This window comes from Strix uralensis, chromosome 19 (genome assembly GCF_047716275.1).
Source record: "Strix uralensis isolate ZFMK-TIS-50842 chromosome 19, bStrUra1, whole genome shotgun sequence".
NCBI lineage: Eukaryota > Metazoa > Chordata > Aves > Strigiformes > Strigidae > Strix > Strix uralensis.
In genome coordinates, this window is record NC_133990.1 from 13,438,587 (window position 1) to 13,452,555 (window position 13,969).

A 13,969-nucleotide genomic window follows, 5' to 3' on the forward strand; every position below is an offset into this window, starting at 1 on the left:
TACTAGAAGATTATGCTTTTTATTAAAGGAAAATACCACTCTTAACGTTCAGTACTTCTTCACTTTTCCATCAAAGTTTAAGCAGAACAAAAGCTGTATCTTGTGGGTTTCTTGTGCTTAATCAGAAAGAATGGAACTGCACAGTGTAAATTTGTAGGAGAAATTTTTATCCCAATGCTATGCAAAGGGGTTTTTTTTCTTTGTTGTGGGTTGTTTGTTTGTTTTTAACAGTTTAATAGACTAGCATAAGTATCTCCTCCTTATTCCAGAGGGGTAAGATAACCCTTTTTAGGGAGATAGAGGAGTACGACATGAATGGGGGAACAAACTCCCCACAGAGCTAGAATTTCTCATTGTATCTCTCTGACCAAGTGAGGTGTAAAAGCCCAATATCCCCCATGGATCTACACCAAACATCTCCCTAAGAAAGCTGTCTTCTCTGTGGTATAAGCTGCCTTACACAAAGATTCTCCCTCAACTGTATCAGCACAGGGCACCCCCAAATTGTCACAGAGCAGTCCCCTACACCCACAGCCCACACTGGTGCTGAATGCTCTTTCTGCTTTCTTAAAAAAAAAAAAAAAAAAAAAAAAATAAGAGGAAACAAAGCAATAATTACAATTGAACGTGCCTTGGTTCAGTAATGACTTCATTAATGGACTGCACGTTGTATAGTGAGACCCAGACTTTTTGAAAAATACCAATCTTTTCAGAACACTTTCTGGATTTTTTCCTGGGTGCTGGGGACATCAGTGCTCCGGTTCTGCATCCATGCAGGTCTCCCAGGGGTTCTGGGGGAAGCGAGGCAGCGCGATCAGGAGGAGGGTGATGCCACAGATGAAGAGCAGGACGAAGGAGGCGCAGGCACAGGCGAAGGACCAGGAGTAGCTGTACTCAGTCCAGGCTGTCTCCTTGCTGTCGATCATCCTTTTCACAGATTGTCTCATGACTTCAACAGAGATGATGATGCAGAGACCTGAAGGAAGATAGGAGCAGTGGGTTGAATAACCAGCTGTCAATTTTTCATCCTTAATTAACCACCTCATCTGTCTTTTTGCATACAGGAATTGCAGTGAGATTCACAGGTGAGTCACTGACTTCAATGTTTGAAGGAACCAACGCTTGCAACTGCTTAGCTCTGCTATAACCCAGGCCATCCAAGTCAGCTGATGACTTGTTGAGTGTGATCTTTTAGACAGACTTGGATGGGAAACTCAAAGTGGTGGAGGAATAATTGCATTCCCTAGGGAGCTTTTCCAAAGGTTGAGTAAGGTTTTTACTGAGGTGACAATTTGCACATCTGTCTTTCAGCTATTGTGTCATGTCAAAGTATGGCTCGTGTGAAAATACAGTCTTCATGTTTTTGGGAGACAGCTGTGTATTTTGGGCCTGGATCAGCTGTTTCTTTGGTATGAGTCTTAATAAATGAGATAGTATAGTGTATATCCCTGGTTTAGATTGAGGCTGGCACTGAATATGCTAGAAATGCCCCTTTTAGAGGTAGTTGGAGAAAATACAGACAACCTGCTGGGTGGTGCTTGCTGAGCAGCACATTTTCAGAGCTCTTCAGCTGGAACACCGCACAGGGACTTGTAGCCTGACCATGGCTAGGAAGAAAATGCCCCTTTCAGGGCATTTTTAGAAGTGTCTCCATTCTCCCAGGATCCATCTAAGTTTCTTTACGTTGTCCTATGAATTGAGTGCAAGTATGTGAGTGCTGAGCCTCCTACCTGCAAAGGTGTAGAACATGGATGCTGGCTTCAGCAGATAGTCCCTCTTCTTCCTGAAGGATAGGAGGACGCAGATTGTTCCGATGATTGCAAAGCCAACACTGAAGATGGCAATGGCTGCAGCTGAAATGCTGTATTCTGCCAAAGCAAACACCAAAAAAAAAGCAAATGTATGCAAATTTTGAGCATGCTCCCATCAGCTGTTGTCACTTTGCAGTAGGTCACTCTGAAAAATATGTATCCTCCTACTGCTGTGGAGAGGTGGCTCTGGTGAATTGATTATTTTCCTCAAATAAAAGCAGGAGCGAGTACTGGCCACGTATCTTTTGAACGTGAAGGATTTAAAAACAGAGTAGGAGGGGGAAACACTTCTGCACACTTACTGAACAAGCAAATGGTACCTGTACTGGTCTGATGAAGCTCTGGGCTGGACTCGTTTTAGCTCTGCTGTATTGATGTTATTGTTGAAGCCTTACTGGGCTCCACGCTCTCATTTCTTCCTCCACACTCTACTCTCAAAGTAAATAGCCAGCTCTATGCTATATTTATTCCATGGCTGTAACGAAGAGCCCTGACAAGGCCCCTGTGCAAGGTGCCCATGTTGTACCAATCCAGAAGGATGGCTGCGTGCTCCAGAGGGCTCAAAACCTGAGCAGGCAAAGCAGGCAGGAGGCCAGAGGTGAAGTGTTTGCATAGCACCTTTTTTTTTTTTCCCCTTTAAGACAGTGATTTCCAGCTCTGTGAAAACCCAGATTCTTCGGGGCATAGCATTAAACCAATGTCCTGGTTTTTGCTAAGCCAGCTAAGTTGTGCACTGGACACTTTTCCCAGCTGAAGCACACTTCAGTGCCTGAATGGAGGGGAAGAATTTCTAACTGAATAATTCAGGCCTTCATTTACATATTGCATTCTTTTTTAGATTAGTTTAATATTTAACACATGTAGCCATGCATGAACATCACAGTGCCTGATGATATTTGCCTTTCAAGCCATTAAAAAAAAAATATCTCCCAGGCAAAATCATGAAGAATTTTTTTGCCTGTTACTAATTAAACTCCCATCGAATTGTAGCTATTTCTGCAAAAGGGAGCAGCAGATCACTCTTTGTTCTCATTGCTTTTCATACCACTGTTTTATTATAATTTCCTTAATGTTTCTCTTTACTATGTGCTACAACTGCCTGAAAGAGTTTGTTTTGATGTAAAATCTTTTGCTGGGGCTTAAGCTTTTTCTTTTACTTCAAAGAAAAGAAGTTTCTCCTGATATTTTTCTGAAAGGACTAAGAAGGCATTGGGTGCATTTTTAAGATCATATGGCTGGATCTGAAAGTATATAAATGAGCAAAAGCAGGTAGCTCAGATATATGCTCTTCCATCCACTTAAAATTCCCAGTCTTTCCTGTCTTAAACTGCATTTTTAGAAAACCTGTGTGCAGGGTTTTCCACCATTATCATTTCCAAGGGAAGCAAAGCAGATTGTTTCATATGTGTAATGTAATCATCAGCTTATTTACTCCATAGCAAAATGTGTTGTGTGGCAAACTAGAAAGGAATTTGTCCTCAATGAGAGGGCGAGAAAAAAAAGAGAGGAGCATATTAGATGAGCGCTAAAAATATTTGGCTTTATCAGCGACTTATTAGAAAAGTGAAAGACTGTTTTCCAAATCCATGCTCTGTAAACTCTGACTGTGAGTGTCTTTGTGGGATCTCTGTTCCTTCCTTCCATTGTTTGCTCTGGTTTTGACATGACTTTCATATAAAATCAATATGAAGCATAGAATTCCTAATGGTCTTCACAAAGTCTTTGTACTTCTTTTCAGGGTCAAGACTCTGCTTGGGGCATGATTTATTCATTTAGATTTTATTAATGTCTTCTTCCTTTGATGGCAAAGGCTCAGACTGTCGCCAGTAGTGCCAACATTGTAAAGTCGTTTTTATGCTGAAAAGACTTTTTGCGGTTTTCATGTGTATTGACATTGTTATATATTTGTGGGACAACTCTAAGTAAAATCACACTTAAGAGTGTTTTTCACATTTTTCACATTGTTCCCAGCTGATGGTATCTGATAGAAATTCCTCTACTGCTTTCAGCAGAACCAGGGTTGAGCCCTCATTTTGGGGACCCCTTTACCTTATATCTTGTGTGCACCTCAGGAAAGTGTTTTTCAGGATCATTCTTACCTTTCTGGGTGGTTACTTCAAATATCTTCGAGCTCTGTCCTGGTGTGAAGTGCCTGAAGTAGGAGCAGTTGTGTTCTGAAAGAGAAAAGGAAATTTAATTTTGTGTGCTTGGAAATCGCTGATAAAATGTAGGAAAAATGAATTTGCTTTTTATTGATGTATCAAATTTGCAATGTTTTTAAGGTTCCCTACCCTTGGTGATACTGAGAAATTGGAGTTGGATGTGTTTTATTCTGGAGCAGATGAGTGGCACATGCACGCCAGGTCATCCACTCCAGCATGGACAAGGCTGAAGTCCCCTCCGAGAGCTTTGCACACTGATTGCTCATCTACTTAAAATATGAATTACAGATAATTTTTCTTGTTCTGCCTTTGGCCATCACATGTTTCTGCCTCTCAGCTGTATTTCCTGGTGATGAGACCTGCCGTGCCTGCAGCTGAGCTGGCATCTCAGCTCACCTCCCCTCGCCACTGCCAACCCGCTCTTTAGTGGCATCACCCCATCGGCCACAGGAGGGTCAGCACTTCTGCGATGAGCTTGGACTCCAAAAAGGGAGGATGGAGTGTCCTCACCCACCTTCTCCCTCCTGGCTTTTCCCTCCTCCAGCTCGTAGACCCCTGTGCGGCAGTGGCTGGCAGGGGGGAGCAGCCCAGGGTGTTTTGCTGCATGGGTGGGGGATGTCACCACGCTACAGGGGTCCCAGAGATGAGGCTGCTGCAATGCAGCAAAGCACACGGTGGTTTACTACAATAGGGACACTAAGGGCTTTGTTTTGGCTGTCAGTAAAAAAATACAAAAGCTTTCTGAAGCCGCAAACAGTTGTCCAGGGAGGGGAAGACCAATCAAAGACATACAAGTCAAGGGCAAAGAGGCTCCCATGCAACCTGTCTTTACCAAAGTTCACTCCCATCAGAGCAGTCTATTAAGTTAATTTGATAAGATAGCAGAGTTAGATAGTGGAAACTTTATGAAGTTCTTCTATCTGGACTTAACATGAGCATGCTGCCAGGTATATGGGGTATTTACAGAGTGTGAAGTGAACAGGGATCAAGATCGTGGGGCAGGGTGATACTGGGAGGAGGGAAGTTGGTAGATGGGTCTCCCAATAGCCACGGTATTGTTTCATACTCAGCCTAGTGAGAGTCAGCCAGTGAAGCAACGTCATTGCTGTCAGGAGATGCACAGGAGGCTTTCAGCCTCAGTGTCCCAGCGGGATGGGGAAGGATCTGGTGAGGACCTGCTGACTCGAAGCTTTGGCAGCAGCAGGGTTAGGGTGGAGGGTGTTCTCGCTATTTATAACTGATTTAATTGAAGGTTTGAAGGGGCGTGGAGCTGGGAGAACAGTTGCTCGCCAGGAATTTGGCTGGAAGGGTGCAATCGCAGAGAGGCGTTGAGCAGCGCCAGCTCTGATTGCGCTATTCTGCTGAGCCGGGCTGGAGAGGACACGCTCAGCGCCTGCCCCAGCACCCCTCCTGCACCCGGGGTTGGACTCCCATCAGACCCGGAGATCGTGCCAAGATTGCACGAAGTACAGGCACTGCCTGCGGCAAGGGGCCACTTGGTTAACACCAGCATCTCTTGTGCATAGTTAGCACCAGTTTCCAGGAGATACTGGTCCTCTTGGGCACCCAGGCTGGGGCAAGCTGCTCCAGGGCAGGTCGTAGGGTAAAGCCTGAGCTGGGTCCCGGGTGCAGGATCATGCAGGATGCGCTGTGGGTTTCTGCCTGGGGGCACAGAGTGCATTTCAGTGTTTATTTACAGCATTAATTTCTAGTGGCAAGAAAATACCAGGGTACTGTATGTTACCTGTTGGTTCTTGTGTGTTTTTTTTCTGTCACGTAAATGGGAGGTGTTGGAGTTACTGATTTAAGGAGGATTTATTTTCTCTCTCCCAGGAGATAGGCAATTGTAAAGCAGCGGGTTTGGGCCCGTTAGTGGAAGATTCCTTCGAGACGCTCTTATCTACTTAATTTTATAAGCTGACTTTTATTTCATCTGCAGCTTCTGCTTGCTGGAGACTAGGTTAGTGTTCAGCTCTGGCATCTCCTGACCTGTTCTTTATTATCCTTGCAAATGACTGGAGGAAACATATTTGAACTCAGACCTCTATGACTGAAATGACAAATTTTGAGCCCCAGAGCAGAAGTTGTGTGCCTCTGCCAGCAACTGAGTGGTGGCTGAGGCTGAGCATCATCATGTCTTGTGATCCCAGTTTGGGGATCCTTTCGCTCCTGGGCTAAAGGGGAGGGAGATGGGATGAGACTGGGACACTTTATTTGGCTTGTTTGGTTTGGCTTTTAATTAATTCTCTGAATAGCCTGAACTCAAAGGAGTCCCCAGGCGTGTTGACTGTACAAAGCCCAAGGTGAAGCCATCCAGATGTGGTGTGATGGGGGACACAGCACAGCTTTGTGTGCACTGCAAGTGAACCAAACCAGCCCAGTCCACCCTCCAGTCCATGAAGGCTCATCAGAGTGGGGGAGCACACAAACCCTTCTTTTAGAGATGGACTTGTCTGCAGGAAAAGGAGCTGCCTCTGTGTCTTGTGGCTTATAGCAAATCTTTGCCAAGGTACGATAACTGGGATTATCACAAAAGGGGGTTAGTTCTAGGGGAGGTGTTTTTGGAGGTGTTGTTTGTTTTCAGTTTAAAGATGCTTCGGTGCTCTGCTGAGCTAGGAATATCTGTTTCAACAAGGCTCCCTGTTATTCAAGAGATCTGAGGCACTTCAATGCCTCTGTGGTGCCATCATGAATAAGAGAAAAGCCCATTTGTGTCACACCACATTTATGTAATGGATAGAATTTAAAATGGGTTTTATAATGGATGAAAACTGTGTGGCAATCTTTGTTTCTCTTCACCCCTAATTGCATTATTTCTGCCACGAGGCCACCTCAGTGTGCAGATGGGGACAGTCCAGAGGCTCTGTGGTCATTAAGGCTTGCACGAACTTCAGGGTTGTAACATGTGGTTTATCACACAGCGTCATCCCTCTCCCAGGTCACCCACCCTTACAGCCCTCCTGGTCCCCTCCCTTCAGATCCATCATTCCTGGATGACCACTGTGTTGGGGGCAAATTGGCCAATTCATGTTTCTTCTATTTGTGCAGAGCCAAACTCCCCTGCTGCTCACCGCCATGGGGCTGGACGGCAGCTACGCAGCCATGGGGCACAGTCAAAATTCAAACACATTGAGCTGTGGTTGAAACTTGGGGGTCTGCAATATGGAGATCCATGGGGGAAGAAAGGGCAGATGGGCCACGAGAAGTTTGGGCCATGCAGAGGTTCAGGTGGAGCTGTCACCCATGAGCATTGGAGTGACAGGCTGGGGAGGGTCTGGAGCCCACCTTGCTCTTGTATCTGAGATGGACACTAGCAGGTGGGGTTTTGTGGCAGGCTGGATGGTTAGAAAAACCTGGCTTTTAATGTGGGGTTTTCACTTGTGTTAAATCTGGGAGACAGGACCTGCTGCTGTGATGAGAGGAGGTGTTAAGGTAAGGGCTGAGCGGTGGAGGGGGCCAGACCTTGGGCTCTGACCTGGCCAACAAGCCAGGAGAAGGCCTTTGACACACACTGAGTTTTGGAGATGGTATCTCCAAATAGTTTAATTTCATACCAGTCTTGCAGAGTGAGTCTCTCGTACGGACGCAGGGAATGAGACAGCCCTGCTGATAAGCCATTTGCTCGAGCACTTTTCCTCTCCAGTTGCCTGAACGCAGGTTCCCATATTTACAAGGACCTATTTAACCTGCTGGCAGCACACGCAGGCTCGAGAGCATCCCCGCTGCTGCTGCCCAGCGTGCAGGCGCACAACAGCCCGCTTTGTAGGACAACACCTACGCTGGAGTTACTGGCAGTAACTCAGTTTACAGCTGGTAGTAAACTGCCCTGGTGCCCACTGACCACAGTTAAAAATGTCTCAGTACTAATCTGAATCTGCCTGGTTTTAACAGCCATCTCCCTGATCTTTTTATTTCTTACAGCAGGATGCTGAACCCTTTCCAATTTGTCAAGATCCTCGGAAGAGCGCTGTAAAATTTTAAAGCTCTGCCTAAATCACAGCCCTGCTTTGTGGACTGCGAGCCAAGTCTTCCTCCCCATTTTGCACACTGTGCTGAGCTCAAAACCTAGTAAATAATGTTAATCGTGCCATCCATTTCCTCTGCAGGGAGTGACTGGTAAATGGTTATTAATGCAGTGATAAATTCTTATGTTTCTTTTCCAGCCCTGGCAGTAATGTCTGGTTATGTCTCATGATTTTCAGGAAAACCAGTGCCCACATCTGCTCTTTTACTGCACGTTTGTTCATTCACATTTTCTTGACTGCTGCAGTTCTCACAACCCCGGTGTTTCCCTGCCGACATCTCTTCCCAGAAGTGTGAAATCTAATGCAAGCCATGCGGACGCAGCATCATTTAGCAGCCCGGATACACACGGGCTGTGCTTCCCCCCTCCACCCCACGCTGTGTTCCCTGTGTGAGTAAAACGGGGATTCAAATATTTATATTATAATTGAGGTGTGAATTTCGCCCCTTGAAACCTCAGATGCTGATCACGATGCAGAATGTCATCCAAATTCCCAAATATCTTAAAAAAACTGGAAAACCACATCCGGGGTGGGGTGGGTGGCTCAGCTCCTCCATCATCACCCGGTTATTCGCTGCGCCCAGCAGAACAGCAGCGCTGGGACGTGACTCAATGCCTGTGCAAGCACATGCTGATGTCTGTCAAAGATAGTAGCTGCTTTCGTGCTGCCCTGCCTGTGAATCTGCTTTTTGCAGACAGCTGGATATTTATGAGTTTTATATTTACCCCGCAGTTGTGCAATTTTGGAGTTTATCCACCAATTTCTATTGTTTTTCCTTTTGTAGGAGTTTTCCTCTGTGTGCGAGGAAAGCCGTACAGTGAGGAATATGTCTCTAGGCACGTAAGTACCTTTGTGAGAGACATTAAGCATACAGATGACACACTCCCAAATTTGGTTAGAGGCAGATCCGAACGCTGTGGCTGAGCTCCTCTCCTCAGAACATGTAATTTGGCCAAAGAGATAAAGAATTGCAGTAATACAGGGAGTATACGATAAGCCCAGGCAGTAAGATTTTTTCACAGGAAATTTTCAAATATGTGTTAACATATATTTCATTTCAAGCAGTGAGTCTAACATGAAGGCAATCCTGTTATTTCTGTTCTGGAAAGCATCCAGTACCCTATGAGCCTTCTAAAAAGGCAGCGTAGCTCAGTCACGGAGGGAGTGTATTAGTGCATACGGCGTGAATGTTGCTGACTTTGCGATCAGCAAAAACATAATGAGCTCCTTTTACCACGGGAATGTAACGGTCTTCCCGGAAAGCAGCCGTGCCCGCTCCCCCGCTGCCCCCCCTATCGATTGCGCTGGAGAAACCCGTAGTGGAGACGTGTGTGGGACCCGGCTGCCTCCGCCGGGAGGTGAAGAGGCTCAGTAAGTCAATGAGAAATTGCTTCAAACTCAGTTTATGCCTTTTTTTTGGAAATTGGCAAGACCTACTGCAGGCACCTCTTCCTCCCTACCCTGAGGAACAGTTGTTATTGAAGTAGCTTGGAGATAACCTAATGCTCACCAGGAACAGGCTGTTCCTTCGTAGCTATATGGATCTGGAAATCCTAAAGATCCAGCTATGTATGGTGGACCCATAAATCCTCTTTCTTGCCTGCTGCTGTCAGTGTGCCTGGGTGCTGTGGGACCCATGGTTGACGTCAGCAAAATTTCCTCCATCCCAACTTCACTCTGTGATTTCCACCGTGCCTGATCCTCCTCCCCTTCCCCCCGCCACTGTCGTTGTTGCACAGGAGACTCAAATATGGTCACAAACAGACGTGCAAGGCAGCACAGCACACATGTACAGCAAGAGGGATGAAAACGAGGTGTGTTTGCAGACCAGCATGAAAACAGCCCCATGCAGCCCCATGCCACAGCAACACAGACCCTATTTTCCTTCTGCCATGTCCTGCAACCTCCTAAGCAAAGCCTGGTGTGGCCGCCTGGTGCTTTCTCCCGTGCATTGGTGGGTGGTCACCTACCTCCTGGCAGGCTTATTGGCCCACAGCCCTTCTCTTTGGGACCTTTCTCTTGCATAAAAATCCGCTTTGTACAGAGTCGCCATAGCCCAAAATGAGCCGCTTCGCAGGTGGCGTTCTCCACTTTGGGGCTCAGCACGGCCCAGTGGTCAGTCACTACGGCTGCAAACAGGAGCGAGACGCCAACCAGGATCACGGAGAACGTCAGCCGGACCTTCAGGGGTTTGCTCTCGTCCATCCCGCTCCGGACCGGTGCTCCCGGCGGAGCGCGGCGGGTGATTCACGAGGTCTCCCAAAATCCTGGCGCATCTGAGCGTTCGCAAATGTCAGCCGTCCCGCGCCGATGGGGAGAGCGGGGCGGCCGCAGACAGCTGCTGGGCTGTGTCAGCCGGCGTGGCGAGGAGGCTATTAATGCACGGAATGAGAGCAGCGCCCAGCAGAGCTCAGCTTTCTGCCCCGTCCCGCTGGGTTTGTTTTGGATTCCCACGAGCCGACTGGGTGGGCGCTCGCTCTGAGTCGCTACAGCTGCCGTCCAAAGGCTGTAATCTCTTGACTTGCGGCGTGCCCAGAAATAGGCATTAATAGGATGATTAACTTTTCAGAGGGGTTATAAAAATATATGTGTTTATAATAATGTTGGGCCTGAGTTCGGTCTGATCCTAAATAGTTTAATAGCCCCTGCACCCACAAACTGCACACCCGTGCCTTCAGCTCGCGGCAGCCTCTGCAAGGAGTGCAGAGCTGGATGTCCCTCCAGAGCCAGGCACTGCGGCGTAAAGTGGCAAAATAAGCTAGCTTATTTATTTTATTGTTTATTTTTATGATGAATATTTTTTAATTAACCTGGATTATTCTGAGTAGCCTTGTTTTTTCTATTTTTTGGGTTTCTTTTGTGCCTTTTGCCTATTGTTTCTTATGCAAAACCTCTCGAGTGCTTGCTTGTTTTCCCACCATCCAGGCTTGCCTCAATGCATACAGTAACTCCAGCGTTCACCTGGCACACCCTTTCCTTCTTCCACAAGTGACTTCTGTCTCCCTGAACCCAGACTGCAGGGGCTGGGGCCAACCTCTCTCCTTCCCTTTGATATTTCAGCTGATCGTAAAGCTAATTTGATGATAATGTCAATGCAGAGGCCACTATGGAGATGACATTACAATTGCAATGTCAAACTGAGGAGGACAACAGTACTGAATGTCAAAGGAATGGTTAAAATATGTCAGTGGAAAGCTGCAAATATCATGTTATCGTGTCAAGATAATGTCAAAGCTACTCCAGTCCTGTTTTTATGAACACACCAATTTGATGTCAAAATAAAGGTGCAGAGGTGTCAGCTCAAGTTAATGAGGACAATTTGAAGCAAGGAGTTAAGGTGAAAGGGGAGTGTGGGAAAGGGAGAGAATATAAAGAATAAGTTAAAAAAAATGGATTCAAAATAACTGTAATTGAAATATGACTTAAAGGGGTTAACATTACACTGCTTGATATGTGACTGGGCCAGCTTAGACACACCCGAGGAGCAGGGTGACATATCTGAACCTGGTATGGGCATCTGATGTTCTGCTGGGGCGGTGGGAGTCATAGGAAGGAGAGAAGGTACGTGGTGCAAAACTGGAGAAGGGGACTGGGGATGTTGCTGGGGACATGGGGCAAGGCAGGGACCAGAGACCACGGGCACATCTGTAGGAAGATGCTCAGAGCCCTGTGTAGTACTGTGATATGCTGGGTTGGGGCTGGGAGAAATACTAGAGGTTTATATTTAAACCAGAACCAAAAGTTCTCATAAAAGTGGAAAATCCTAAAGGAAATGGACTTTAAACCAGAAAAAGAATGCATTAAAAATTTAATGCCTTTTCTTTTGAAGTAGTCTGTTGTTAAAGTTCACTAGACATCAGTCGATCTTAGGAACTGCATCCCAACTTCACTTCCTTGATGCTACGAACTCCACAGGTCCTTCGCAGGTTGAGTGCAAGAAAGTGAACGAGTGTTTACAAATGTGGGCACAAAGAAAGGTTCTGGTTGCTGAGGAAGCAAGTGCTAATGATCATGCTTTAGACTAATTACAACCTACAAGGACTGCAGGGGTGGGAACTCATTAATTTTTTTGTTGGTGTTGTTCTTTGTGTCTCTTCCAGCCTTGGCAAGAATCAGACTTTTTGTTCTCGTTTAGGTACTCTGATCTGGATAAGTTCCTCAGGGTTTGGTTTTGTTTTGAGTTTCCTAATAATATCTAGGAAACAAGTGAAATCGGAAGGGAAAAATTCATCCTTCCATCCCCTGCAGAGTGGAGCTGAGAGTGTGAAGGAGACACAATGAGCTTTAACAGGAGAGGCAGCGACTTCCCTGGAGACTGAAACCCCACATTACTGCAGTTGAGATGAAACATTGTCCCCAGGCCAAAAAAAGTGACCTAGAGCCACCGGTCCATGGGAAAGAAACTGTTTTGTGGGGTTATTGCTCCGCATGAGCTCTGTGGGTTTGTTACATGAGCTGATGTAGCTGCATCGCAAGGGCACTGCTGCCTCCTCCTCCCGGCACAGGCTCTGTGTGTTTTGGGGGCCGTTGGTAGGTATTTGGTGATCGTGGCTTGTGGCCCCTGCAATGGCCATGGCAAGAGCCAAAAGGCTCCTCTGCCCATGGGCTGAACCTCTGTCCCCAGCCTGGGAACCTCTTGTCCCGCATGGAGGTGAAGTTGCCCTCCCTGGGGGGCTGGTGAGCTTCGTGGGTCAGACGGGCATCTGGCAAACTGCAGAAGCAAAAATTACTTCTGGGGGAGCAAAGGGCTAAGAGAAACCCCAAAAGTTTTCTGCACATCCAGAAGACCATGATACCTAATCCTCTAGGAATGGTTCCTGCAGTCTCCCTGGGTCAGCTGGCAAGTATTCACACTTAAAAATCAATATCACATGAAATATAAACAGGCTATTAATGAGGACCCGTTGGGAAGCAGGGAGGGTTGTAATTAGTTGCACTTTAGCAGCAGTGAGCAAGAGACACAATTATGTTTCTCTACTGGAGAAAATGCTGAAGGAGATGTCTCAAGATCAACTATTGCATTATTTTTTCCCTAGCAGAGGCACTGGCTTGGCTCTGCTCCCTAGAACTTGCACTTTTTTCTGTTTTTCTTCCAGACCAGCCTCAGTATTCACCACAACCAGATTAACCAAATTCTGTGATTCCCTTCTTGCAGAAGGATGTCCTGCAGAAGACCCTTCCCAGGTGAGAATAACCCAGAGCGGAGGAGATTGTGCCTGGTCTGCTCTCAGCTCAAATGCATTTTCAGCAAACAGCTTTCTTCAAACGGGAGCTCCTTGGCAATATTCGAGCCCCAGAGCCTGCATTGCCCTGGTGTGGGCACCGTGACCGTGGTCAGCTCTGCATAGCTGATACCCGGGAGTATTGCCAGTGGCACCCTCCAAAAGCTCCCGATTCTGGGGGTAAAGTCGCTGAAGGCAAGAGCAAAATGTGTGTGTGTGTTTTGGTTGTTTTTTTTTTTTTAAATTTTTTTAATAGACTCCCATGGGCTGGGGCATGAAGAAGCAGATACGATCCTGCACCGCCAGACACAGCCCAGCCTCTGACGGCCCCAGCCCCACGGTGTGCAGGCAGGGCTGGCATCCCCGCGGCTGCCCGCACGTCTGATCCGCAGCTTCGTTCCCTTAAAATACCGACCGCCGCGCCGGGTGGGCCGTTTCGGTAAGCGATCCCTTTAGCTCTGGTGGAGCAGGGCAGCAGTGGCTGTAAGACGAGCTGTTTTGCAGACAGGTGCAGGTCACTCTTCATTCCCTTTTATTTTTGGCACCTCCCATGTTTGTTAGTTTTCTTATTCCAAGGAAATGCCACATCCTCCTCGCTGGACTCTTTTTCCACTTTCTTAAGCCTTAAGGACTCCGTCTTTGCTTCCCCCTCAAACAACATCACTTTTTGATACATCCCTGTTCACAGCAGGGCAGCCAGAGCTCTTGGGGTCACTATTTACCCACAGACTTGCTCGGCAATGTGGGAA

At 46.9% G+C, this 13,969-nt stretch overlaps 1 protein-coding gene across 1 annotated transcript; it reads right to left on the reverse strand.

Annotated features, from left to right (window-relative positions):
• CACNG1 (calcium voltage-gated channel auxiliary subunit gamma 1) lies at nt 1–10,284 on the reverse strand. Its single transcript, XM_074889021.1, has 4 exons — nt 9,969–10,284; nt 3,911–3,985; nt 1,731–1,868; nt 1–976 (listed from the first exon to the last, which is right to left on the reverse strand). Exons 1-4 carry the CDS (start codon nt 10,201–10,203, stop codon nt 750–752), a joined length of 675 nt encoding a protein of 224 aa, XP_074745122.1. The 5' UTR covers nt 10,204–10,284; the 3' UTR covers nt 1–749.
• Between the last annotated feature and the right edge of the window lie 3,685 nt (nt 10,285–13,969).